Source organism: Pan troglodytes, chromosome 1, assembly GCF_028858775.2.
Source record: "Pan troglodytes isolate AG18354 chromosome 1, NHGRI_mPanTro3-v2.0_pri, whole genome shotgun sequence".
NCBI lineage: Eukaryota > Metazoa > Chordata > Mammalia > Primates > Hominidae > Pan > Pan troglodytes.
This window is the reverse complement of record NC_072398.2, coordinates 77,148,948-77,174,868: the sequence shown is the minus strand read 5'-3', so window position 1 is coordinate 77,174,868 and position 25,921 is coordinate 77,148,948. Positions and strand designations below refer to the sequence as shown.

Sequence of the window (25,921 nt, the reverse complement as noted above, 5' to 3'; positions counted from 1 at the left end):
AGTCATTATGATAATGTACATGGATTTCTGTGCAATGTAAGGCCCTCCTCCTCCTTTTTTTTAAATTTGAAAATGCTTCTTTTATTAAGATGGGCCTATCATTGTTTGTATAAGCGATACATTGAAAGGTTGGGAATTAGGAGAATTGCTGTGGAACTTGGTTTATGAATGTACAGGTGATAAGAATTCCTTCATGCCTTAATCTATATTTCTTACTTTTTTTAGGGACTTTCTCCCTCGAGGGTCGGGCATTGTAACAAGACGACCTCTTGTGCTGCAGCTTGTTACTTCTAAAGCAGGTAATGAATGAAGATGTTTACCGCATGGATGGGCACATCCTGTGGCCCCTTTTGCCTTCATAGGTGTGGGATTGTACCAATAGAAACGTTTTTGTGATCGCCCCACTGTGGGCAGCTGCCCACATTTCTCTCCAGAATGCTGCCTTCTTCATTGCTCTTTTCATTCCTTTGATTACATTAAAGGGGATATTTTCATAGATTTTTTAAAAATACCTACTTAAAAAAATGTTTTATTGCTTATTGTAATCCATCTATATAATTTTACAGTACAGCACAACCACTAATACTCCTTTGGTATGCTTTGTGTGTGTGTGTGTGTGTGTGTGTGTGTGTGTATGTGTGCATGCACATGCACTTGGGGATTAACTCATAAAATTCAACAACCATATAATATCTGTATGGATGTGTATGTGCGTATCTATATTTACACTGTGCTATGTTTGCTTCTCTCTCTTACACCATGATAATTTGATAGGTAAATGATGCTTTGTTTTTATTTTCATTTTATTTCAGCAACTGATGATGTTGAATTTTTTTTTCATGTTTATTTGCCATTTGTATTTCTTCTCTCGTGAATTGGCCATTTTTCTTTTTCCCCATTTCTTTTTGGGGATTTTACTAGTTTTCCTATCAATGTCTTTGAATGCTTAAGACTGAAGCACCTCATAAAAATCATCTATCATAAATTGCAAATATTTTTAATAGCTTGTTAAAGATACAGTTTACATACCATACAACTTGACCAATAGAAGTTAACAGTTGAATAGATTTTAGTCTTTTCACAGATATGTGCAACCATCTCCACAATCAGCTTTAGAACTGTTTGATCACTCCCAAAAGAAAGCCTGTATGTTTCTGCTGTCACCTCTTTTCATAACACCTTTCCCCACCACTCCAGCCTAGGCACTACTAACCTATGTTCTGTCTCTATGGATTTCCCTATTCTGGACATGTCATATGAATAGAGTCATTTAATATGTGGTCTTTTGTAATAGGCTTTTCTTGCTTGGCATAATCTTTTCAAGGTTCATCCATGTTGTAGCATGTATTAGAACTTCATTTCTTTTTATGGCCTAATAATATTCCATTGTCTGGATAGATCACATTTTGTTTGTCCATTCATTAACTGAGGAGCATTTGAGTTGTTTCCACCCTTTGGTTATTATGAATGATGTTGCTATAAACATTCATGTACATGTTTCTGTGTGGACATGTGTTTTCATTTCTCTTAGAAATATACCTGAGTATAATTGCTGGGCCATGTAGTAACTCTATGTTTAATTGTTTAAGGAACTGACAGACTGTTTTCAAAGCAGCTGCCCCATTTTACATTCCTACCAGCAGTGTATGAGGGTTACAGTTTTTCTATATCCTTGCTAACCCTTGTGGGTAAGAAGTGATATCTCATTGTGGTTTTGACTTGCATTTTCCTAATGACTAAGGATACTGAGCATCTTTTCATGTGCTTAATGATCATTTGTATATATTATTTAGATAAATGTGTATTCATTTCCTTTGCCTAGTTTTAAATTTGGTTATTTGCCTTTGTATTACTGAATTGTAACAGATATATATTAAATACAAGTCCCATATCAGATATTTGATTTGCATTTTTTTTTCTATTTTATAGGCCATTTTCATTTTCTTGGCAGTGTCCTTTGAAGCACAAGATTTTTTATTTTGGTGAAGTCCAATTTATCTACTTTTTTCTTTCATTTCTCATTATTTTTGTATATATCTAAGAATCCTTTGCCAAAACCAAGGTTATAAAACTTTATTCTATGTTTTCTTCTAGGAGATTTATAGCTTTGATCTTACACTTAGGTCTTTGATCCATTTTTTAAAATTACTAATTTTTAAATTTTAAATTTCATTTTAGATTTGGGGATAGGTACAGGTTTGTTATATTGCATAATGTGTAATGCTGAGCTTTGGGTTTCTAGGGAAACTGTCACCCAAATAGTAAACACAGTCCCCAATAGGTAGAATTTCAACCTTCACCCCTCTTCCACTCTTCCCCCTTTTGGAGTTCTTTGCATCTGTTTTTCCCATCTTTATGTCCATGTTTACCCACTGTTTAGTTCACACTTGTAAGTGTGAATGTGTGGTATTTTATTTCCTATTTCTGTTATTTCTCTTAGAATAATGGCCTCCAGCTCAGTCCATGTTGCTGTGAAGGACATGATTTCATTCTTTTTTATGGCTGCATAGTATTCCATGGTGTATGTGTCCCCTGTTTTCTTTATCCAGTCAACTGTTGGTGGGCTTAGGTTGATTCCATGATTTTGCTGTTGTGAATAGTGCTGCAGTAAACATACAAGTATAGGTATCTTTTTGAAATAATAATTTCTTTTCCTTTGGGTAGCTACCCAGTAGTGGGATTGCTGGGTCAAATGGTAGTTCTATTTTTAGTCCTTTGAGAATTCTCTATACTGTTTTCCATAGGGGTTAAACTAATTTACATTCCCACCAATAGTTTATAAGTGTTCCCTTTTCTCTGCAGCCCTGCCATCATGGGTTATTTTTGACTTTTTAATAATAGCTGTATTAGTCTATTTCCACACTGCTATGAAGAACTGCCCAAGACTGGGTATTTTATAAAAGAAAGAGGTTTCATTGACTCACAGTTCAGCATGGCTGGGGAGGTCTCAGGAAACTTACAATCATGGTGGAAGGCAAAGGGGAAGCAAGGCACCTTCTTCACAAGGTGGCAGGAAGGAGAAGAGCCAAGCAAAGGGGAGGAGCCCCTTAAAACTATCAGATCTCATGAGAACTCACTATCATGAGAACAGCATGAAACTGCCCCCCATTAATTACCTCCACCTGGTCTCTCCCTTGACATGTGGGGATTGTGAAGATTATGGGGATTACAATTCAAGATGAGATTTGGGTGGGGACACAAAGCCTAACCATATCAATAGCCATTCTGACTGGTATGAGATGATATCTTATTGTAGTTTTGATCTGTATTTCTCTGATGATTAATGATGTTGAGCATTGTTTTCTTATGTTTGTTGGCTGCTTTTATGTATTCTTTTGAGAATTGTCTGTTCCTGTCCTTTGCCCACTTTTTTTTTTTTCCCTTTTTGAGACGGAGTCTCGCTCTTCTTGCCTAGGCTGGAGTGCAGTGGTGGGATCTCGGCTCGCTGCAACCTCTGCCTCCTGGGTTCAAGTGATTCTCTTGCCTCAGCCTCCTGAGTAGCTGGGATTACAGGTGCCCACCACCACGCCCGGCTAATTTTTTGTATTTTTAGTAGAGATGGGGTTTCACCATGTTGGCCAGGCTGGTCTTGAACTCCTGACCTCAGGTGATTCACCCACCTCGGTCTCCCAAAGTGTTGGGATTATAGGCATGAGCCACCATGCCCCGCCCTTTGCCCACTTTTTTTAAATTTTTTAAATTTTTTTTTATTTTTGAGACGGAGTCTTGCTCTGTCGCCCAGGCTGGAGTGCAGTGGTGCGATCTCAGCTCACTGCAAGCTCCGCCTCTTGGGTTCATGCCATTCTCCTGCCTCAGCCTCCCGAGTAGCTGGGATTGCAGGTACCCACCACCATGCCTGGCTAATTTTTTTTTGTATTTTTAGTAGAGATGGGGTTTTACCATGTTAGCCAGGATGGTCTTGATCTCCTGACCTCGTGATCCGCCTGCCTTGGCCTCCCGAAGTGCTGGGATTACAGGTGTGAGCCACCGTGCCTGGCCTTTGCCCACTTTTTAATGGGGTTATTTGTTTTTTTCTTGTTGATTTGTTTAAAGTTCTTATAGATTTTGGATATTAGTCCTTTATTGGATGCATAGTTTGCAAAAATTTTCTCTCATCCTGTAGATCGTCTGTTTACTCTGTTGGTAGTTTCTTTTGCAGTGCATAATGTCTTTAGTTTAGTTAAGTCCCGTTTGTCTATTTCTGTTTTTGTTGCATTGCTTTTGGGGTCTTAGTGAGAAGTTCTTTTCCTAGGCTGATGTCTGGAGAAGTTTTTCCTAGGTTTTCTTCTAGAATTTTTATAGTTTGAGGACTTACATTTAAGTCTTTAATACATCATGAGTTAATTTTTGTATATGGTGAGAGATAGGGGTCCAGTTATATTCTTCTGCATATGGTTAGGCAGTTTTCCCAACACCATTTATTGAGTAGGATGTTCTTTCCTCACTGTTTTTGTTGACTTTGTGGAAGACATGTTGGTTGAAAATATGTGGCTTTACTTCTGAGTTCTCTGTTCTTTTACATTGATCTATGTGTCTATTTTCATACAAGTACCATGCTGTTTTGGTTACTATAGCCTTGTATAGTTTAGTATAGAGTAGTTTGAAGTTGGGTAATGTGATGCCTCTGGCTTTGTTCTTTTTGCTTAGGATTGCTTTGGCTATTTGGGCTCTCTTCTGGTTCCCTATTAATTTTAGTATTGTTTTTTCTAATTCTGTGAAAGATGATGTTGGTAATTTGATAGGAATTGCATAGAATCTGTAGATTGCTTTGGGCAGTATAGTCATTTTAACCATATTGATTCTTCCAATCCATGAGCATGGGATGTTTTTCCATTTGTTTGTGCTTTGATCCATTTTGAGTTAATAATTTTATGCACTAAGTGTCCAACTTTATTTTCTGCATGTGGATATCCACTAGTCCCAGCACAATTTGTTGAAAAGACTATTCTTTCCTCACTGTAGGATCTTGGCACCTTTGTCAAAAATCTGTTGACCAGAGAAATACAGGTTTATTTTGGGACTCTCAATTCTATTCGACTGATATTTATGTCTATCCTTGGGCCAATAGCATACTCTCTTAATTACCCTTGCTTTGTGGTAAGTTTCAAACTGAGAATTGCAAGTCCTTCTACTTTATTTTTTTTTTCAGGATTGTTTTGGCTATCCTGGGTCCCTTGAAGTTCAATATGAATTTCAGAGTGAGCTTGTTTTATCCCAGGAATGTAAGATTGGTTTAACATCTGAAAATCATATCAGTGGAATGAAAAAATATCACAGAATTACCTCAATAGATTCAGAAAAAGTATTTGACAAAATCTAACATGCATTCATGATAAAACTCTTAGTAAATAAAGGGGAAGTAACTTCCTCAACCTGGTAAAGGGCATATATGAAAACCACATAGCTACCATCATACTTAATGGTGACAGACTGGATGCTTTCTGTCTAAAATCAGTAATAATACAAGGATGTCTGCTCTTGTCACTCTTATTCAACATTGTACGGTAGGTTCTAACCAGGACAGCTGGGGAAAGAAAGAAATAAAAGGCATCTACCCTGGAAAGGAAGATGTAAAATTATCTCTATTTGAAGATGATGTGATCACATGTATATAAAAACTTAAAGAGTCCACTAAAAAACTGTTAGAACTACTAAACTATCTTAGCAAGATTTCAGGATACACTATCAATACACAACAATCAGTTGTATTTTTTAAACTTTTATTTTAGGTTTGGGGGTGCATGTGAAGGTTTGTCGCATAAATAAACCCATGTCATGGGGGTTTGTGGTACAGATTATTTCATCATTCAGGTTTTAAGTCCAGTAAGCCCAGTGCTCAATAGTTATCTTTTCTGTTCCTCTCCCTCTTCCCACTCTCCACCCTCAAGTAGACCCCAGTGTCTACTTTTTCCTTCTTTGTGTTCAAAAATTATCATCATTTAGCTCCCACTTATAAGTGAAAAATGCAATATTTGGTTTTCTGTTCCTGCATTAGTTTGCCAAGGGCAATATAGCCTCCATAAAGACACACATATGTGAATGTTCATTGTGGCACTATTCACAATAGCAGACATGAAATCTACCTAAATGCCCACGAATGGCAGATTAGATTTAAAAAATATATAGTACATATACACCATGGAATACTATACGGCCTTAAAAAAGAACAAGATAATGTCTTTTGCAGGAATATGGAGGGAGCTGGCTATATTGTCCTTTATTGTAATTCTTAGTTTCCTTGGATTGGGTTTTGCCATCCTCCTGAATCCCAGTGATCTTTGTTCCTGTCCATATTCTGAATTCTATTTCTGTCATTTCAGCCAGCCTAGCCTGGTTAAGAACTCATGTTGGAGAACTGGTGTGATTGTTTGGAGGACATATAATACTCTGGCCATTTGAGTTACTGGAGTTCTTGCTTTGGTTCTTTCCCATCTCTGCATGTGGGTGTTCCTTTAACTGCAGTGTAGATTGAATACAGTTGATAGACTTCTTTTCTGGATGTTTTCACCAAGCCAAGGCTTTGTGCAGGGTCTTTCTTTGAAGCTGACTTCTTATCTCTGGCTTCAGGGTGGGGTATGTTAGTGAGGTATTTTTGGTGTTGAAGCTTTGGGGTGTGATCCAGTAGGTGGCACTTAGGCTAATTAATCAATTGGTAGACTTTTGCTCAGTTATGTGGCTCCCCTATATTTCCTCACAGTTGCAGCTCTGTTCCCTCTCAACACTCTGAAAGGGTGGGTTCTTCTCCCTCTTGAGTGCTGGCTATAGACTGTGGCTTGGCATTCCTGGGCTGCTCACTGCCACTCTGGTGTGATCTCAGTACTTGTGTTCCCTCCTCCACTTGGAGGCAGTGGAGGAAGGGACCTTAATAGTGATTGTGGCCAAGGGTCTTTTGCTTGGTTCCTGGGGGCTCCACCCCAGAGAGATGCAGGTCAGCAATCGCTTAGTGCAATCAGCCCAGGGTGGAGGGTCTGTGCTATGGGACCAAGCCAGGGGTTCCCTGTCTGGTGATGAGCAGTGGAGGGTGTGTGGGACCCATGTGAGACAGTCTGGCCTTCCTCCTTAGGTCAACTGCAGCTTGCTGGAGGTGTGAATAAGGCACTTAGGATCTTTGCTTCTTCATTAGTCTGAGGGTAGCAAGGGTAGTTCCACTGCAGAGGCAGTGGCAGAGAGGCTTTTAGTTGCTCCCAGAGGCTTTGTCCAGGGAATTGCCAAGCTGCTACTGGCTTGATTGCTCTGGCGCAGGGTGGCTGGAGGACCTTCCCGGTGAGGAGATATGGGAATGGGCACCCATCTAACAGTCTGGCTGCTTTTTCATAGAGCTGTTGTGGTATGCTTGCTGCCTGCTCTGGTCCCTAGTCACCTTGAATTTTCTAGTACCTGGAGGTATCACCAGTGAAGGCTGCAAAACAGCCATGATGGCGGCCTGCCCCTCCCTCTGGGAGCTCCATCCCAGGGAGTTACAGACCTGTTGCCAGCCCAAACACTGTAGGAGGTGGCTGGAGACCCTGGTTGGGACGTCCCTTCCAGGAAGGAAGAATGGGATTGGAGACCTGCTTAGAAAAGCGGTCTGGCTATGTTTTCATAGAGCAGGTGTGCTCTGTTGGGGCATCTGCTTTAGCCCCTGGTTGCCTCAGACACTCCAAAGCCTGAAGGCTAGAATGGTTATGTTGCCCAAACAGCAAAGATGGCAGCTGACTTTCCCTCTGGGAGCTCTGTCCCAGGGTGGTTTGAAACCTGTGTCAGCCAGAGAACACCAGTGGGGATAGCTAGAGGCCCTGGTTAGGAAGTTGCACCTGGTGGTGAGGAACAGGATTGCGGACACATTTAAAAAAGCAGTCTGGCCATGTTTTTGTAGGACAGCTGTGCTGTGCTGGGGGTCCCTTCCGTCCCTGGTTGTCTTGGACTTTCCAAAGTTTGAAGGCTGGAACAGCAAAGTCACCCAAACAGAGCACTGGTGAGGATGGCTGGAGACCCTGGTTGGGAGGTCCTGCCCAGTAAGGAGGAAGGGGACTGGGGACCTGCTTAAAAAAGCAGTCTGGCCACATTTTTGGAGAGCAGCTATGCTGTGCTGGGGGACCGCTTCCACCCCTAGTCAGCTTGGATTCTCCAAAGCCCGAAGGCTGGATGGCTAAGTTGCCCAAACAGCAAAGATGGCAGCCTGGCCCTCCCTCTAGGAGCTCCATCCCAGGGAAGTTTCAAGTCTCTGTTGGCCAGAAAACACCAGCTGAGGTGGCAGAAGACCCCAGTTGGGAGGTCCCGCCCAGTGAGGAGAAACAGCATTGGGGATCCTCTTAAAAGAGTGGTCTGGCCACATTTTCGTAGAGCAGCTGTGATGTGCTGAAGGACGGCTTTTGCCCCCAGTTGGCTTGGACTCTCCAAAGCTGAAGTCTGGAATGGCTAAGTCATCCAAATAGCAAAGATGGTGGCCCACCCCTCCCTCTGGGAGCTCTGTCCCAGTGAGGTTTCAAATCTCTGTGGGCTGGAGAATACAGGTGTGGGTGTCTGCAGGCTCTGGTTGAAAAGTTCCAACCAGTAAATAGGAACAGGATCAGGGACCAGGTTGCTTAGAAAAGCAACCTGGCCACGTTTTTGTAGAATAGCCGTGCTGTGCTGGGAGATCCCTTCTGCCCCTGGTCAGTTTGAACTCTCCAAAGTCTGAAGGCTGGAATGGCGAAGTCACCCAAACAGCAAAGATGGTGGCCTGCCCCTCCCCGCAGAGCTCTATCCAGGGAGGTGCAATGCTGCTACCAGTGGCTGGCTGGATTTCCAAGCCAGTGGGTCATATCCTGTGAGGTGCCGTGGAATTGGGGCCTGCAGGCAGTCACTTCTCAGCCCCCTGGATTCAGCCTCTTTCCTAGGGTTATGTATGGGGGTCTATCCTCCTGCTTTGCCATAGTTGCAGCTGCTTTTGTTGGGAAGCCTGGAAAGCCTGGGTATCTAAGGCTCCTGGTCTCTGCACGTGCCTGAGTGGCTTCTCTGCTGAGATTCCACATAGCTCTGTGTGTCAGACTGAATGCCGTGGTGGAGTGGGTTCATGAGGGAATCTCCTGAACCAAGGGTTGCAAAGATCCGTGGGAGAAGCATGGATCCCTGGGGTCCCTCATTTACTCACCGCTTCCCTGGGTCGGGGATGTTCCTCTGGCTCTGTGTTGTTCCCAGGTGGGCCATTGTCCTGTCTTAGTTTTCTCCGTTCTCCACGGGTCAAGTTGTTTCCTTGATTAGTCCCAATGCAAGTACTTGGATGTTTCAGTTGAGTGTGCTGTATTTACTTGCCCCTTCTGTGCCTCTCCATGAGAGCCACACATGCTAGCTGATTCTAGTCGGCTATCTTGGCCACCTCTCATCAATTGTATTTCTATACATTTGTGATGAACAATCCAAAAACGAAGTTAAGAAAATAATTCAGTTTATAATAGCATCAAAAAGAGTATACCGCTTAGGGGGAGGTGTGGTGTCTCGCACCTGTTGTCCTGGCGCATAAGAAGGTAAGGCCAGGCATTAGAGACCAGCCTGGGCAACATAGGAAGCCCTCATCTGTATAACAAAAAGAGTATACCACTTAGGAATCAATTTAACAAAAGAAATGAAAAACTTATGCTATGAAAACTATAAATTATTGTTGAAAGAAATTAGAGAAGATCTAAATATTTGGAAAAACATTCCATGCTCAATGATTGGAAGACGTAACAATGTTAAGATGGCAATGCCTTAAAAACTGATCTACAAATTCAATGCAATCCCTGTCATAATCCCAGCTGATATCTGGAGAAATCATAGATATTTTTAACCATTTTTATAATGTTATAAAATCTGTATTAAGTTTGATTCAAAGGACAGGCTCAAGTCCTGTCATTTGAAAAAAGTAAATTATTTGTAACACTGTTTGTGGCCCTGAGGATAAAAAAGTGATTAGGACAAAGTTTCTGTACTTCTGGTTATTTATATTCTGGATTTATTATTTTAAATATATAGAAGTTTTACTCATTATGGTTATGAAATCTGTACATTTAGATTTTTAACAAGTAAATATTTAGCACAGTGCTCTTCACTTGCATAGGTAAAAAATTTTAAACAGTTCTTTACTTTATCTGTAATTTGTTTTCAGGTATGCTGAAACAATTTTTTTCCCAATTCCCTTTATCTTATATTACAGTGTGGTAACTACTACCATCTATTTCTGAATTTCTTTCTGTTTTATTGTACCAATTCCACAGTGTTTTACTTTTGTGGGTTTATAATTTGCTTTAAATATCTCACCTGTCAGGGCTGTAGTCCTCTCCCATTACTTTTTTTAAATTTAGGGGTCCTATTATAATTGTGTGGAAAAGTCTAGAAAAATTTTGTAAAGATGAAACTATTGCCACTAGAATTATTTTAAACCAATAGATTTACTAGGGAATAACTGATACCTTAAAAATATTTATTATTTTTTAATCCAAGGACCATAATGTATCTTTTCCTTCCCTCCCTCCCTCCCTCCCTCCCTTCCTTCCTTCCTTCATTCCTTCCTTCCTTCCTTCCTCCCTCCCTCCCTCCCTCCCTCTCCCTCTTCCCCTCCCCCACCCTCCCTCCATTCCTCCCTCCCTTCCTCCCTTCCTCCCTCCCTCCCTCCCTTCCTCCCTTCCTCCCTTCCTCCCTTCCTCCCTTCCTCCCTTCCTCCCTTCCTCTCTCTTTCTTTCCTTCTTTCCTCATTTTTGAGATAGGGTCTCACTCTGTTACCCAGGCTGGAGTGCGGTGGCATGATCATTGCTCAGTGTAACCTCCAACTCCTCAGCTAAAGTGATCCTGCTGCCTCCACCTCCCAAATAGCTAGGACTACGGGCATGCACCACCATGCAAGGCTAATTTTTAATTTTTTTTTTGTAGAGATGGGGTCTTGCTATGTTGCTCAGGCTGGTCTTGAACTCCTGGGCTCAAGTGATCTTCCCAAAACAATTTACCTGCCTCGGCTTCTCAAAGTGCTGGGATTACAGGCATGAGCCACTGCACTCCCCACCCACCCCCTACCTTTTTCTTTGTATTTCTTAGTAAAAAAAATTTTCCCTTCCCTCACTTCAGGCATCCTATTAAAATTTTTGATGGTTTTATTTAGTGTTCATGCTTTTCTAGATAGGGTATTCATCTTTATTTTTTATTGTTCTTGTAGTTTAGGTTATTTTACAGTTATATTTTCAAACTCCTTATTGCTGATCTTAAAAGCTGTTGCATTTTAAACTTTTTAATTAACCATCTTATTCTACATTTGGTAGATTAAAGCATTTTAAATTTATTCTCTTGGGTATTTTAGTTATACAGCCATTTCATTTGCACTTCTTAATTTATTCAGTAAATACTCATCATGCAAATACTGGAATGGCTGAGAAAAGAGACATCGACTAGAATATTAATAAGTTTCTTTGCAGTGGGGACCTTTTGGTGAGTATAGACATGGGAAAATATTCTTACATATTGAGCTCCTTCAAGAAGGCCTAACGTGCTTCTTTCCCATAACTTTTTGCCTCGTGTCTTCTAAGTCCTTGACCATTCCTTCTTTTTTTTCCTGTTAATCAGTGAGGATCATAGCACACATAGCACCTCACTTTTCAGGCAAAATAGACTAGAAATTGTTTCTTCAGGGAAGACTTTCTGTCTACAGTCTTTCAGGTACCTCAAAATGGGGTTTTTGCATTACAGCACTCCACTCTGGCTGGTGTCAGCTGAAAACTGGGCTAATTTATTTTCATCCTAAGTGAACTTGTTCATAGAGAAATCTCATGTGACCGTAGACTTGGGTTGACGGTGGGCTAATAAAATGGGGGAAAGAAGCGATCTGGGGTGTGTGTTCACTGCTCATGCAGTTTGCTTGTGCCTTCGGATCTTAATTGGGACATAATATAAGTATGACTTCCTTTTGCTTCATTCATTTATTCAACAAATATTTATTGAATGATTACTAGGTGCCAGGCAAATATTACTGTCATCATGGGGCTTACATTCTAGGTGGAGAGAAACCAACAATGAACAAAACAAATACACAGAATGTTAGGTGATAAAGAAAGTGAGTGTTCAAGCCACGCTGATATTTATGTAGGCGGAGGTAAGTTAGAAGGTTGTAGATGGGAGCGGCTTATGTGTTTGAAGTTTAGAAAGGAGGCAAGTGGGGCTGGAGGTGGATGAGTGAGAAGGGGTGGTAGGAAATGGGGTAAAGAGAGCTACTGTTGCTGCAACAGCAAGAAAGCTGATTGGGGAGGGTCTTGTGAGCCAGGGATGATGAAAGGGAACATGATAGAAGGATTAGCGTCTGAAAGTGGGGGCCACTGACTGTAAGTAAAACAAAGGATAGTGTGATTGAGATATTGGAGAGCGAGCTAGGATAATTCCTTTATACACAAGGAGGATGGGAGGACGCCTCCTCTATTGCAACCAAATGGAAAAAGGAAAATGTGGGCAGCTGTGGTTATGTCTGTACTTTTAGCGGTAGAGAGTTAAGGGATTCTTCATTTACTGACTTTATTCTCTCCAGGAAGTAGAAGATAAAGTATTTGCTGATAGTAATCATTTTCTCTTCTCATTTCCATTAGTTCTGTCTCTCCTTCCTCTTCAAAGTTTTATTACCGTTGGCTAGGACTTCAGAACCATGCCTTTCTCCTAGTTGTGATGAAAATGCCTTTTGTGTTAAACTATGCATATATTACTTACTGTTCATTTGTCCTGGTGAGGAATTATTTTATTTTAGATTTTAAAAAGATTTTAAAGCATAACAAATAGGTGTGTAATTTTCTTGAGTGCCATTTTGGCATCTATTGAGATGATCACTTAAAAAACTCTTGGACATGTTTACCCTTACATTTATAGATTTCTTATTTAAGCATCCTTGCATTCCTAAGATATACTTGATTATAGCAATTAATACTTTTATTGTACTGTTCAAGTAATTCCACTAATTTATGTTATTTGCATTTCATTGTCTCTGTATACATTTATTATTGTCAAGTTATTGAATCAAAGCTATACTAGTCAGCATAGAATAAGTTAGTAACTCTCCCTCTGCCTCTCTTTTACTTTCTTCTATTAGCTTTTGCAATTCTTAAAAGCCCAGCGATGCATTTTAGTCTCTCTTTGCAATTAAGGAGCACTACTAGCCTTGTTTTTTACAAAGTGTATGTCTTTGACTCAGGGCTTCAGAGCTAGCAGCTGTGGTAAGAGCTTAGGCAAGGTTAGACCTGGGGATGTGGTGGCACCTGGGTCCAGAGGTGTGGGATGTCAGGACACTCAGGGACTATTCAAAACCATGTGGATACTGAGTGTCCAATGCAGTGACTTTGTCATAACCCTAGAAAGTCTTATAAAGAGATTGGCAGGCTCAGGACAGATACTATGTAGGAAACTAAAATGATGAGTAGCTACCATTTTTTGAGCATAATCAGCATTATCAGCACTGCACATTTTGATGCTATTTTCATTTAATCCTTACAAAATCTTCTGGGATAGATATTATGATTTCCATTTAGAATAAGAGACCCATTTTAGAAAAAGAGACCTAAGCAATTTATCCAAAGCCACACTGTTGGTAGGAGTGGGGAATTTTACTCGTATCTGTATGATACTGCTAATATTGCATTTTTAAAAGAGAAAATTCCTACGGCTTGCTTTTATATTTGCAGAATATATTGTATATTTTATAGTATATTTTTAATGTAAAGGAGAATAAATATATAAATATTAAATATTATTTGGTTAATTCAGAATTACTAATTTCCAACACAATGCCTATTTAGTAATATTTAACTGCTTGTCTCCATCTGCTGTTGTATTAGTCGCCAAACCGAGCCAAAAAATTAGAGGCCCTAAGCCTTATTTGGTATAATTTGTTATAGGACATTTAGTACTTAGTACAGAAAAGCATTCTAGGAAATCACGTAGTATTGTGAGAAAGGTGAGGGAAATCATGGCTTCTTTTTTATTAATAAAGGTAAAAATTTTAAGTGCTAGGTCAAGGTAATTTGGTTTCAGAGAGGGACATTTCTGAAGGTGTGGCTTGGGAGGACAAGAGATGGACAAAACATTGATGAGGCCTTGGGTGATGACTGCAGTGTCATGAGCAAGGGAGCAGGAGAGGGTCTTTGTAAGACAATGGGACAGTTTCAGTGCGTTGTGGCTTCCTCCAGTGCCATGTTGAAACTGGCTTATGCCAGCTCCTAAGATCTGATTGTGTGCCTCTCTTTCCATGTCCATATTCAGTGACATCATGATGGTAGCTAGAAATTAGTCATGGTTGGAGTATTTACACTTCAGAAATTGGCAAATACTACAAATCAAAACTTTTTTTTTTTTTTTTTGCCTCTAGGGAGCCAGTTGTTAAGCATTTACCAGGACACCACTAATTCCTCCTTTCTCAATACCTGATCTTACTGTTTACTGGTTAAGCCATGTGTCAAACTGAGAAAGCAAATGTGCCTGAGGTTAATTTGATGAACTCCTGAGCACATTTAACATATTACAGTGTTGCTAATTTAAGAAACAATCCATTTGGAATTTGATATGCCCCCTGAAGAAGGTGTTTTTTTTTTTTAAGACACCAGAATACAAGTCACTCTTTGCATTAAAAGTTACTGTAGGCTGGGAGCGATGGGTCATGCCTGTAATCCTAGTACTTTGGGAGGCCAAGGTGGGCAAATTACTTGAGGTCAGAAGTTTGAGACCAGCCTGGCCAACATGGTGAAACCCCATCTCCACTAAAAACACGAAACAGCCAGGCATAGTGGCACATACAGCTACTTGGGAGGCTGAGGCAGGAGACTCACTTGAACCCGGGAGGCAGAGGTTGCAGTGAGCCAAGCCCAAGATCACACCACTACACTCCAGCCTAGGTGACAGAGTGAGACTCTGTCTCAAAAAAAAAAAAAAAAAAAAAGAAAGAAAGAAAGAAAGAAAGTTACTGTTGGCGGGTTATAATAGTAAAGTCTCTGGGTCAAGGTTAAGGACAAATGGTTTTGTCTCCTGGATAATTTTTCTGTTAAAATATCTCTCTAAATGCTACTATATTGTTTACTCTGCTTTATTTCAATGACATTAGTATAAGAAAGGAAGATACTAAAATAAGAAATCACAAAGTAAATAAGTTAAGGGTAACTTTAAATTACCGAAGTATTCTTTCTTTTGTAGAAGGTTTTCTTGCTATTTCTTCCTTTCATGGATGTTAAATGTATTATTCATTTAATTTACCACCTTTATATTGTATCTATTACATAATGTAAAGGGTGTCCATGTTTTAAAATTTTTACATGACTTGGAATTTATTAGATAATTATCAGTATTCAGTATTTGGGATCCTTGGCTGGAATTGCTATAAATAATTATTTTAATAAAGAAAGATACCCAGTAAAAGAAATCAGAAAACTTGTTTGGAGGCACCAGGTAAGCAATGAGGTAATGTGGAGACACAAAGTTCAGGCAGCAGGTCTGAGAAGAAAGGCTTGAGAAGGTGGTGAATTACCACATTCTGGGAGAGGGGCTCCACAATGGGGGTCATGTTTAGAGCAGCCTTAGAGCACTGTGAGTCTAGGCAGACTGAGCAAAAGGGAAGAGATGGATTCCTACAGCAATACTCAGGAGTCACTAATATGAGAACAATGTCAACTTTTCACCGATGAGATATTTTAAGGATGTTTATAGATTAGTTAGACTTTGTCTTGATTTCTGTACAATGTCAAGGACTTGTTCTCTAGTTTCATAAATTAGACTGATACATAGCAAAAACATTCAAATCTTGTTTTGAATAACAACATTGAAAACACTTTAAAACTACATTTCTCGCTTTGTTTTACATTTAAGTGTCTGAATTTAATTAAAATTGATATTTTAGAATAAGATAATCTGCTTTTGCAAAGGATTTATTTTTTTTTTTCCATTGTAACAAATTAACCTCATGGTAATAAATGTACTTCTGAAAACATTCCTTCTTAAACTACAGCTTTGACCTTGTTCTGCTTCACTGCTGGTTCCCTATTGCTGCTAAAGTGCAGGTTACAGAATTCATAGTTTAAATCTCTTTAATATTGTTATTCTTAAATTTTAATGTGCACAAGATACACTGGGTGGGCTTCTTAAAGATGCAGACTCCTGGACATCACCCCTCAGAGGTTTGATTCATGAAGTCTGAGGTAGGGCCCAGAGACCTGCTTTATTTACTTATTTATTTATTTGAGACATGGTCTCACTCTGTCACTCAGGCTGGAGTGGAGTGGCGCCATCATGGCTCACTGCAACCTTGATCTCCCAGGCTCAACCTATTATCCTACCTCAGACTCCAGAGTAGCTGGGACCACAGGGGTGTGCCACCACATTTGGCTAATTTTTCTATTTTTTGTACAGAGATGGGTTTTCAGCATGTTGCCCAGGCTGCTCTCAAACTCCTGGGCTTAAGCAATCCTCCTGCTTCAATCCCAGCAAGCCTCCTAAAGTGCTTTTGGATTACAGGTATGAGCCACAATGCCCCCCGGCCAGATCTGCATTTTCAAGGACTAGTATCAGTTGCTTCTAAAGCTGTTGGTCTTTGAATCACATTTTGAGAAACACTCTCAATGGTTTCATCAAATTCTCTCACTATTGTTTTCTTTCTCTAGATACCTTTCCTTCTTCCTTTTAATAGAGTTTTTTTTTTTTTCTTGAAATGAGCAATCGTTCTTTTTATAATTTTCTAAATGTTCAGTCATGGCTTCTGTATAGAAGTCTAAGCACAGTGCTTTGAACATAACCAGGCACTCATTCAATGTTGAACTGTGTTCTCTTGCTACCTGGGCATCTAGCTCAGACACCAGCACCCCTGGCTGTGGTGTTTCAAGACCTTTCACTATCAGAGGTTGAAATTCTAATAGCATCAAGGTTTTTTGTTTTTTTTTTTTGTTACATAACCAACCCACCTTCCAGGCATAAACAGAGATAAAAACTATCCTACTGAAATCCCTGTACAAACAAGTGGTGCATATACACTTGTCCCTCGGAGCTTGGCATCTCCTCCTTGATTTCTGATAAGCCAAGGAATTTCCATTGGCCCCATGGAGTGTCAGACAGTTCTCAAGCACATAATTTTAAATCTGGAAAATGTAACTATCAAAATAAATTAAAATATATTTGGTGGAGGAGTTGGATAATGAGAATGATGAATTTTCTAAAAAGTTTGAGGATCACTGGAATAGAAGTGTTCAAAGGCATTTACCTTATGGGCAGATGCTTTGTAATATTTTTCCTTGAATATTGGACACAATGTAATAAATAAATGAACCTCCAAAGGTCCCAGTTGGAAAAACATGCTTATTAAATGGAGAGAGATGCAGATACATCATACATATATTAAGGTAGGACTTGGTCCAAATATTCCCACATTTGTAACCTATTTCATTGAGAGGTCAAAATGGTTCACTTTCTGAAATCTTATAAGCCTTGTTTTTGAGGGGAAAAAACGGTAGTTGGTGCTATCTGGGACTGTCATTCAGACCTACTTTAAATCTTATTTCATTGTGTTTTTTCAGGTCACTGTTCTTTTAATATTTGCATAGCTTAATAAATTCAACTTACCTTTATTTTATGCCTGGTTATTGGGATACCACTGTGAATTGCTGGTTATGTTAATTTTTTCTTCCTTTTTTTTCCTTAGTGACAACACCCCAAAACTTATTTTTAACCCACTTTCTTTTGTTACTTTTTTTCCTTGGCTTAAGCATTGGTTACACATTTATTAATAGACAAAATTTCTAGTAGTCAATTATGTACCTTCCAATATTGAGATCAATTTTTGCTCAATTCTCAAAATTTTGAGAAAAGCAACTGATCCAAATTTTATTTCTTCACAGTTAGATCACTGCCTTTTAACACCACATACATTTCCATTTAGTAGGGAAATTACTAAATCAAAGGTATTATATTTCTCTTTGAAGTAAATGAAGAAATAATATATTTCAGTAGAATTACCACTCATGATTGTGAGGTTAAAGTGATTTTTGAATTGGTGATTATTTGTTCTATTTTAGGTTTATTTGTCTCTTGTCTATTTTTGGAGGAGATATTGAGGTTTGTAGCTGCCTTGAGTTTCCAAACCAACAATTATAGTTCTCTGAACTTAGTTCCCTTTGGTCCATGTAATGTCTACTCCAGAATTAATGTCTGCTAAAAGAGATCGGACGGAAGAAAGACAAGTTCCTTAGTTTTAGGACTTTTCTTTTTTCTATTCCCTTCCTCATTCCCATTTAGAAAAAATAGGTTGTCTTGAAATAATTGATATTGAAGAGAACTAAAAGACAAACTGTAGAGTTGTTAATATCTGTTTAAATCTGAGAGGAAGAAGTATAATTTTTTTAAAGTAAGAAAATGAATAGACTTGTTTTATATCATGCCTGGGTGTATAGTTGATAATAATTGTTACTTACCTACGCCTTCTTACTCTTATTGCTTCCCCTTGGGCCTTTAACAACAGAAATCATAGATCACAGATGCCCCTGTATTTGCATTTGTTAGATGAGTTGGAGTAGTCTGGAAGGCATTGTCTCTGTCTTCCCTTCCTCAGGGGCATGCTTTGTCCTTCCTGCTGCTACAGCCTGTCTTCCTCCCCATGACACTCTTATTGATCAGTAGTCACTGACCACGCAGAGAAGGACAGGTTATTTCATTTATTGCTGCATGATATGATCAGTGAGTTTAAGAAGTTGGTTGTTAGGGTGTCTGAACAGCGTAAGAACAGACGATAATTGGGTTATTCTGCTGATTTATAAGATGGTTTTGTACTTACTCTAGGTGTTTATTTTTCAAAGTGAACTAACTTCTCATTAAGTACTTTTCAAATAATTGTGTTAGTTTAATATTAACAGTCTCCTGCAAGCCTGGTGGAATTTTTTTCTCATTATTTTCCCGAAGTGTATTTGTTTCGTAAATTTTTATCTTTAAGTTTTTGCATTCATTTATTCATTCATCTCTTCATTAATGGATTTTGAATGCCTGCAGTGTGCTGCACAACAGAGAGGTTGCCAGTTTGTGTCTTGCAGACCATGTTTCAGTTGTTTTCCTGTTACTCTCATCTTGGCTAATATTTAAAGAGACCTGAGTTTTTCTTTTAACCTCCGCATAATTAACACACTGGATGGGATTGTTTCCCTCAGTTAGCTTCAGTTTTTACTGTTACATTACATTGCAATTTGGGGTGATGCAATTCTTTACAAGCACTATAAAAAGTTGGACTTAGAAAGAATTTATCTCTGTAAGACATGTTGAAAGCAACTTGAGAGTCTGTACTTGGAAGAGTCTTTAATCTAAGGCATATCAACTACAATTTCCATTTTAAATGTCTATTTGCCCTTGTTTCTCTCATTCCCTATCAAAACCCTTTTTCTTGACATGTGTATGATATACCTGACTTTTCATCATTGTACTATTTTAACACTTTTATTTTTCTGTGTACATGTCTACCAATATTTATATTAGATACCATGTAGGCATTTCATTGATCATGTACTAGTGCAGAATTCAGAATAAACATAAATATATTTAAATATGATACTGGCTTATTTTGATTTACAATGTAGGTGTAATCTTTAAAAATGGTCTCAATTGTTTATTATTGTCTAAATTGTTGTTTGCTTTAAAATAAAATTTTAAATTATTTTGTATCTGTGCTATTGAGATCATTAAACTTGAGTATTCATTAAAAAAACTCATGAACACATACTTAACAAATGTTTATTGATTACCTTTCCTCATGTGAAAGCTGCATTTTTTAAGGTTTCTGAAGGATAAACAAAGCTACACATATGACAAAGTGCTTACACTAAGCGGGTTATACTATAGTGTCCAACAGGTATGGTGAGCACATGTTCAAATTGAGGACGGCTAGGAAAAAAATTTACAAGACAAATACAGGGTGGATTTAGCAAAGATGGCTTGGGTATTTATTCTCACCTGTTGGACACTACAGTATAACCCTTTTAATGCTTAGCCAAATCCTTAAATACTTCCTGGATACTATAATAGCAGAGTTACCCACAGGAGTGATATGAAGAAATAATATGACTGAGGAAGGTATACATACTGCAACTGTAGAGTGAGGAAGAATAGTGGAGGTGAATGTTTAGAAGTCAGACCTGGAGAATACTCCCCCTCAGGAAAAGTCAGCCCTCTTCCTCTTTGTGCCGCCCCACTTCTAGACTGAGATGTCTACCATAGAGTCCATCTTGGTGTGCTATTGACTGGTATATTTGTGTTCATCCTAACAGGATGTTTGCTTCTCAAGGGCAGAGACCAGTGTGTAAAGCTTAATATCCTTGTTCATAGTATCCCTACTTTATGGGTTCATTGTTTTCCCCACATATTAATTAGGAAAGAAAGTGAATTTATTGAATGAACCCCTAACCAAACCACACATATTTCCCATTTCTGTGTCAGTGCTATCATTTTCTAATTATGCCCAACAGCAGTAACTTGTAATATGTATATAATAAAACTGAGTTTCTGTGGTTAAAGGAAAACACTCAGATATTAATACATATAAACCCATATGCATTTTTTGCAGAAGGGGGTTTGTGATTAAGGATGACATACTAAGATTTATATTTTGCTATTTTTTATATTGGAGGGTGACTTCTTTGCATTTTTGGTTATAAAAATCTGTTTGTATTTTTTGTTCATATGTTTGAATTGAGGATGGCTAGGTAAATGATTCACAAGACTAGTACAGAGTGGACTTAGCAAAGGTGGCTTGGGTATTTATTGAGCAAGCTGTTGGGGAAAGATATTTGATGTCTTAGATCCAGAATGCTTTTAAATGCTGCTCACTTGATTTTTTTTTTTTTTTTTTTAATGGAATAAGGGATCTGATACTGTTTTTCTGCTTGGAGTCTGGACCTCAGTTACTGCTCTCTGAGATACTGGCACAGAGTTAAGCCTATTCCAAGGAACCATATGTTAAGTCCTAGTTATAAGTTGCTGAAATGAAAGTTGTAGAGATATACAGCAAACTTTTATGTAAGGAAATAAGCATATGCAAAACTAATACATGTATTTAAACTAACACAACCTCAAAGGAATAAAAGAACGTAAGTGGTACACCAGTGCAAAATGAAATAATAGGTGAATATTAGATGTTAATTGAAAATTTCATTCATTCATTCATTTCACAAATATTTATTGGGAGCTTCTATGTACCAGACACATATTGAACAAAGTGGGCAATTTTGAATTTATGGGGCAAGACACGTAATAAACAAAATTAGTAAATTATGTAGTATTTTAGATAATGTTAAATGCTATGGAAGGCAAAAAGTTTAGGGTAAGGGAACTGGGAGTACTAGATTACAGTTTTATGGAGTTTTTGTATGTCACAAAATCTTCCTGGAGCTGAAAGGGTGATCCAAGTGACTATCTTGAGGAAGAGTATTCCAGGCAGAAGCAAGAGCCAGTGCAAGGCTGGGTGCAGTGGCTCATGCCTGCAATCCCAGCACTTTGGGAAGCTGAGGCAGGAGGACTGCTTGTGTTCAGGAGGTTTGAGACTAGCCTGGGCAACATAGTAAGACTTCATCTCTACAAACAGTCAAAAATTAGCCAGGTGAGGTGGCATGCATCTGTAGTCCCAGCTGCTCAGGAGGCTGAGGTCAGTGGATCACTTGAGCCTGGGTGGTTGAGGCTGCAGTGAGCTGTGATCCTGCCACTGTACTCAGCCTGAGCAACAGAGTGAAACACTGTCTCAAAAAAAATAAAAATAAAAAATAAAAAAAGAAAAAGAAAAAGCCTGTGCAAAGCCCTAAGGTGGACACATGCCTGGCTTACTGAGGAAAAGCAGTGAGACTAGTGTGGCCTGTAGCATAGGAAATTCTTGTTTTTGTCAACCAAAAACAAAATTCTAAGCCCACCAACCATTTGAATAGACCCCTCTTCTTGGCCAAGGGCATTCCAAAGTTAACCTGAGAAACTAGTTCAGGACATGATTGGGAGGGGTAGGGTAGTCATGCCACATTATACCCACCTCCGTTTTGGAATTACCAATAGAACAGACTCTTTAACTCTGATAAGAAATATTTACAATCTATTATCTCTAAAACCTGCTACCTGGAGGCTTCATCTACGTGATAAAACCTTGGTCTCCACAACTCTTACCTTAACCCAGACATTCCTTTCTATTAATTCTAAGTTTTTAGACAATAACTTAACTCTTTCAATCAATTGCCAATGGGGAAATCTTTGAATCTACCTATGACCTGGAAGCCCCCTGCTTCCAATTGTCTCATTTTTCTGGACCAAACCAATCTATATCTGATATGTATTAACTGATGTCTTATGTCCCGAAATTGTATAAATCATGTGTAGCCTGACCACATTGGGCACATGTTTTCAGGATCTCCTGAGGGCTGTGTCATGGCCATTGGTCACTCATATTTAGCTCAGAATAAATATCTTCAAACTTTTTATAGTTTGACTCTTTTTATCAACTTTTTTTTACGTAATGGGTGAGGATTAGAGTGTCTTGGCTGATTACTAGTCTGGGTAAGAGGGAGTAATCATTTCCCCTATGAATGTGTTATTGATTTTTGATAGAATAAATTCAATAAAGTATATTTTAAGAAAAAAAAAGTTGTTTGAAACAGGGGTCAGCAATCTGTTTCTGTAAAGGGCCAGATATTTTAGGCTTTGCAGGACATAGTGTCTCTGTTGCAGCTACTCAACTCTGCTGTTGTACTGTGAAAGCAGCCACAGACAATATATAAATGAATGGGTCTGGCTTTGTTCCAATAGACTTAATGGTCTCTGATATTTGAATTTCATACAGTCTTCACATGCCAGGAAACACTATTCTTAAATTTTTTTTCAGCCATTTAAAACAATAAAAACCATTCTTAGTTTAGAGACTGTACAAAAACAGATGTCAGATTGGGTTGGATTTAGCTCAGAGGCCATATTTTGCCAACTTTTAAACAATGTATTTATTTATTTGTTTATTTATTTATTTATTTATTTATAGATGGGGTCTCACTCTGTCACCCAGGCTGGAGTATAGTGGCGGGATCTCAGCTCACTGCAACCTCTGCTTCCCAGGCTCAAGCTATCCTCCCACCACCCCCCGCAGTGGCTGGGACCACAAGCGTGTGCCATCATGCCCAGCTAATTTTCTGTATTTTTGGTAGAGACAGAGTTTCACCATGCTGCACAGGCTGGTATCAAACTCCTGAGCTCAGCGATCCACCTGCCTTGGCTTCCCAAAGTGCTGGGATTACAGGTGTGAGCCACCATGCCCAGCCTCAATTCCTTACTTAAAATACAATTAAATTTTTGTTAATTTTCAGATGATATAGTACTCTATAGTGCCTAAGGAATGTTGGTCCAATAATCACTTATTATTGTACAATATTGGAAATAAGTTGTCTTGGTGTGAGTTTATATTAAAGTGTTTTTTTTGCTTTCTTTTTTTTTGGTGTTTCTTTTTTTTTTTTTTTTTTTTTGAGGCAGGGTCTCACTCTGTCACCCAGGCTAGAATGCAGTGGCAAAATCATGTCTCACTGAAGCCTTGACCTTCTGGGCTCAGGTGATCCTACTGCTTCAGCCTCCCAAGTAGCTGGAACCATGGGAACACATCACCGTGCCTGACTGATTTTTTTTAAAAATTATTATTTGTGAAGGGACCTCGCTGTGTTGCCCAGGCTGGTCTAGAACTCCTGGGCTCAAGTAATCCTACTGTTTTAGCCTCCCAAAGTGTTGGGATCACAGGTATGAGCTACTGTGCCTGGCCTATATTAACATTTTAATCCTCTATGAGAGTATCCTACATCATTGCATTTTTTTTCCAAGAAAAGAATGATGCAAAATTAGAGAAACCAATTATTTGCATTTTTGGTTCATAGGGTTTCATTTAAGAGACTATTGTATAGATAATATATAGCACAGTTATATAAATGCATGGATAGTAAAGAGTTCAGAAACAGAACAATTAACCATTGGAAAAAGTGTTAAATCCAGTAAGATGACAAATTCAAATGTTTCATAAAGGAGAATTTCAGAAAATGGATTTTCGCAATTCACACTTTGTTATTGAAGTCAACTTCTTAAAAATCTTGTTTAGCAAGTAATTATGAGATGTTATTTCAAAAATTTTAAATCCATTACATATCCTCATTCAACAATGAGGAAATGGGGGAAATGGAGGAAGTTGACCATAGAAGCAGAGGATGAACAGGTAGAAGTTGAGTTGGTAGTCTAAGAGGTTTTTTCTTTTGTTTTGGTTTGAAAATTACTGAAAAGCATCTTCCTAAAATGATTTTTATTTTTATCTCACTCGGAAACAAGAGACAAGAGGCTAAGATTGGGAATAATGGGGATTGGCATGGGATGTTGGATAACCTACTTCATATAGGGTGATCAAAAGGACTTTCTAAGGAGGTGGCATTTCAGGTAAGATTCTAAGGATTAGCAGTGATACATATGGAAAGTGGGAGAGAATGTTCTAAACAGGAGGATTTGGTAAGTGCAGGAATCCCACGGTAAGGCAGTTTAGCATGCTATAGGAAACTAAAGAAGACCGACATGGCTGGATCATAGTGAGAATGTAGGAGTGTGGTGCCTTGCGCAGCTGGAGAGACAGGGAGGGGAAGATCTTGCAAGATCTGCAGTTTTAATTTTATTCTAATTGCAATGGAAGTCTCTCAAGAGTTTTAAGACAAGGACCATCATATTCTGATTTACATTTTAAAATTTCTTTGTGCGTTTCAAAGACCATATTGTTAGGAAGCATTTGTTGGGGAGGAAAAACTTTTTCTCTGCTCTCTTAATTCAGTTACCTGGGGCCTGCAAATGAAACTGACAAAAGACAAATTAGCAAGAAAAAAGATATTTTTATTCATGTATGTACTAGAGTTCACAGAAAAATGTGACTCAAAGGGGTGGTTAGAATTTGGGACTTACCTACTATCTTAATAGGGAAAGGGGAGGGAGAAAAGGGCACTTACTGGAAAGCAGTCAACTTTTTTGGAAGATAGGTGGGCCTTTGGGAGAACATGGGAGATATGATAGCTTTGTGACAATGTCTATTTTGGTGTGGTGTGGTATTTGGGGAGACTGGGGAGTTGTGGTAAGCTAATGCTGATTGACAGGCATTCTTTCTCTGCTTATTTGCTGTTGGCTAGAAGATAAGGTAATTGTGAACTTGTGATAGGCATGTGCTTGAATATTCCTGTCTTAGTCCATTTGTGTTGCTGTAAAGGAATGCTGAGGCTGGATAATATATAAAGGAAAGAGGTTTATTTGGCTCATGGTTCTGAAGGCTGTACAAGAAGCATGGTGTCAGCAACTGCTTCTGATGAGACCCTTAGAAAGCTTCCATTCATGGCAGAAAATGAAGGGGAGACAGCATGTGCAGAACATATGTCAAGACAGGAGGCAAGAGAGAAAGAGAGAGAGGAAAGAAGGATGAGGCTCTTTTTAACAACCAGCTCTTGGGGGACCTCTCATGGGAACTGATACAGCGAGAACTCACTCATTACTGCCAGGATAGCACCAAGCCATTCAGGAGGTATCTGCTTCATGACCCAAACACCTCCCATTAGGCCCCACCTCCAACACTGGGGATCAGATTTTAACATGAGACTTGGTGGGACCAAACAAGCCATATGCAAACCATAGCAATGCTCAATGCTAGGCAGTTTGGTGAACTGTCCGTTACATATTCATTTCAATTGGTGCAGTGGTGGGATTACCTTGCAGTGGGAGCTATCAGAAGTGACACAAGAGGAACAGGGAACAGATAGCTATTCCTTTAATGGCAGCATGGTGGAAGGCAGGTGGAGTTTGTGATTTTTGTGAGTGGGGGTTGGGGGCTGTCTTTGGACTGAGGCTTCATTTTTTCCCTTTATGTCTCTAGCCTTATCACTAGTTTCAAAATGGGTGTAATAGGACTTGTGTTGTCTGCCATGCT

The 25,921-nt window shown here is 39.0% G+C and overlaps 1 protein-coding gene across 13 annotated transcripts in view; it reads left to right on the top strand.

Annotated features, from left to right (window-relative positions):
- DNM3 (dynamin 3) overlaps positions 1-25,921 on the top strand; it is a 576,659-nt gene that overhangs the window by 82,266 nt on the left and 468,472 nt on the right. For all 13 annotated transcript variants that reach the window (XM_024350123.3, XM_054673217.2, XM_016932653.4 and 10 more), the window contains exon 2: positions 226-299. In XM_024350123.3, coding sequence (XP_024205891.2) covers positions 226-299 — 74 coding nt within the window. The remainder of the gene's footprint in view (positions 1-225; positions 300-25,921) is intronic.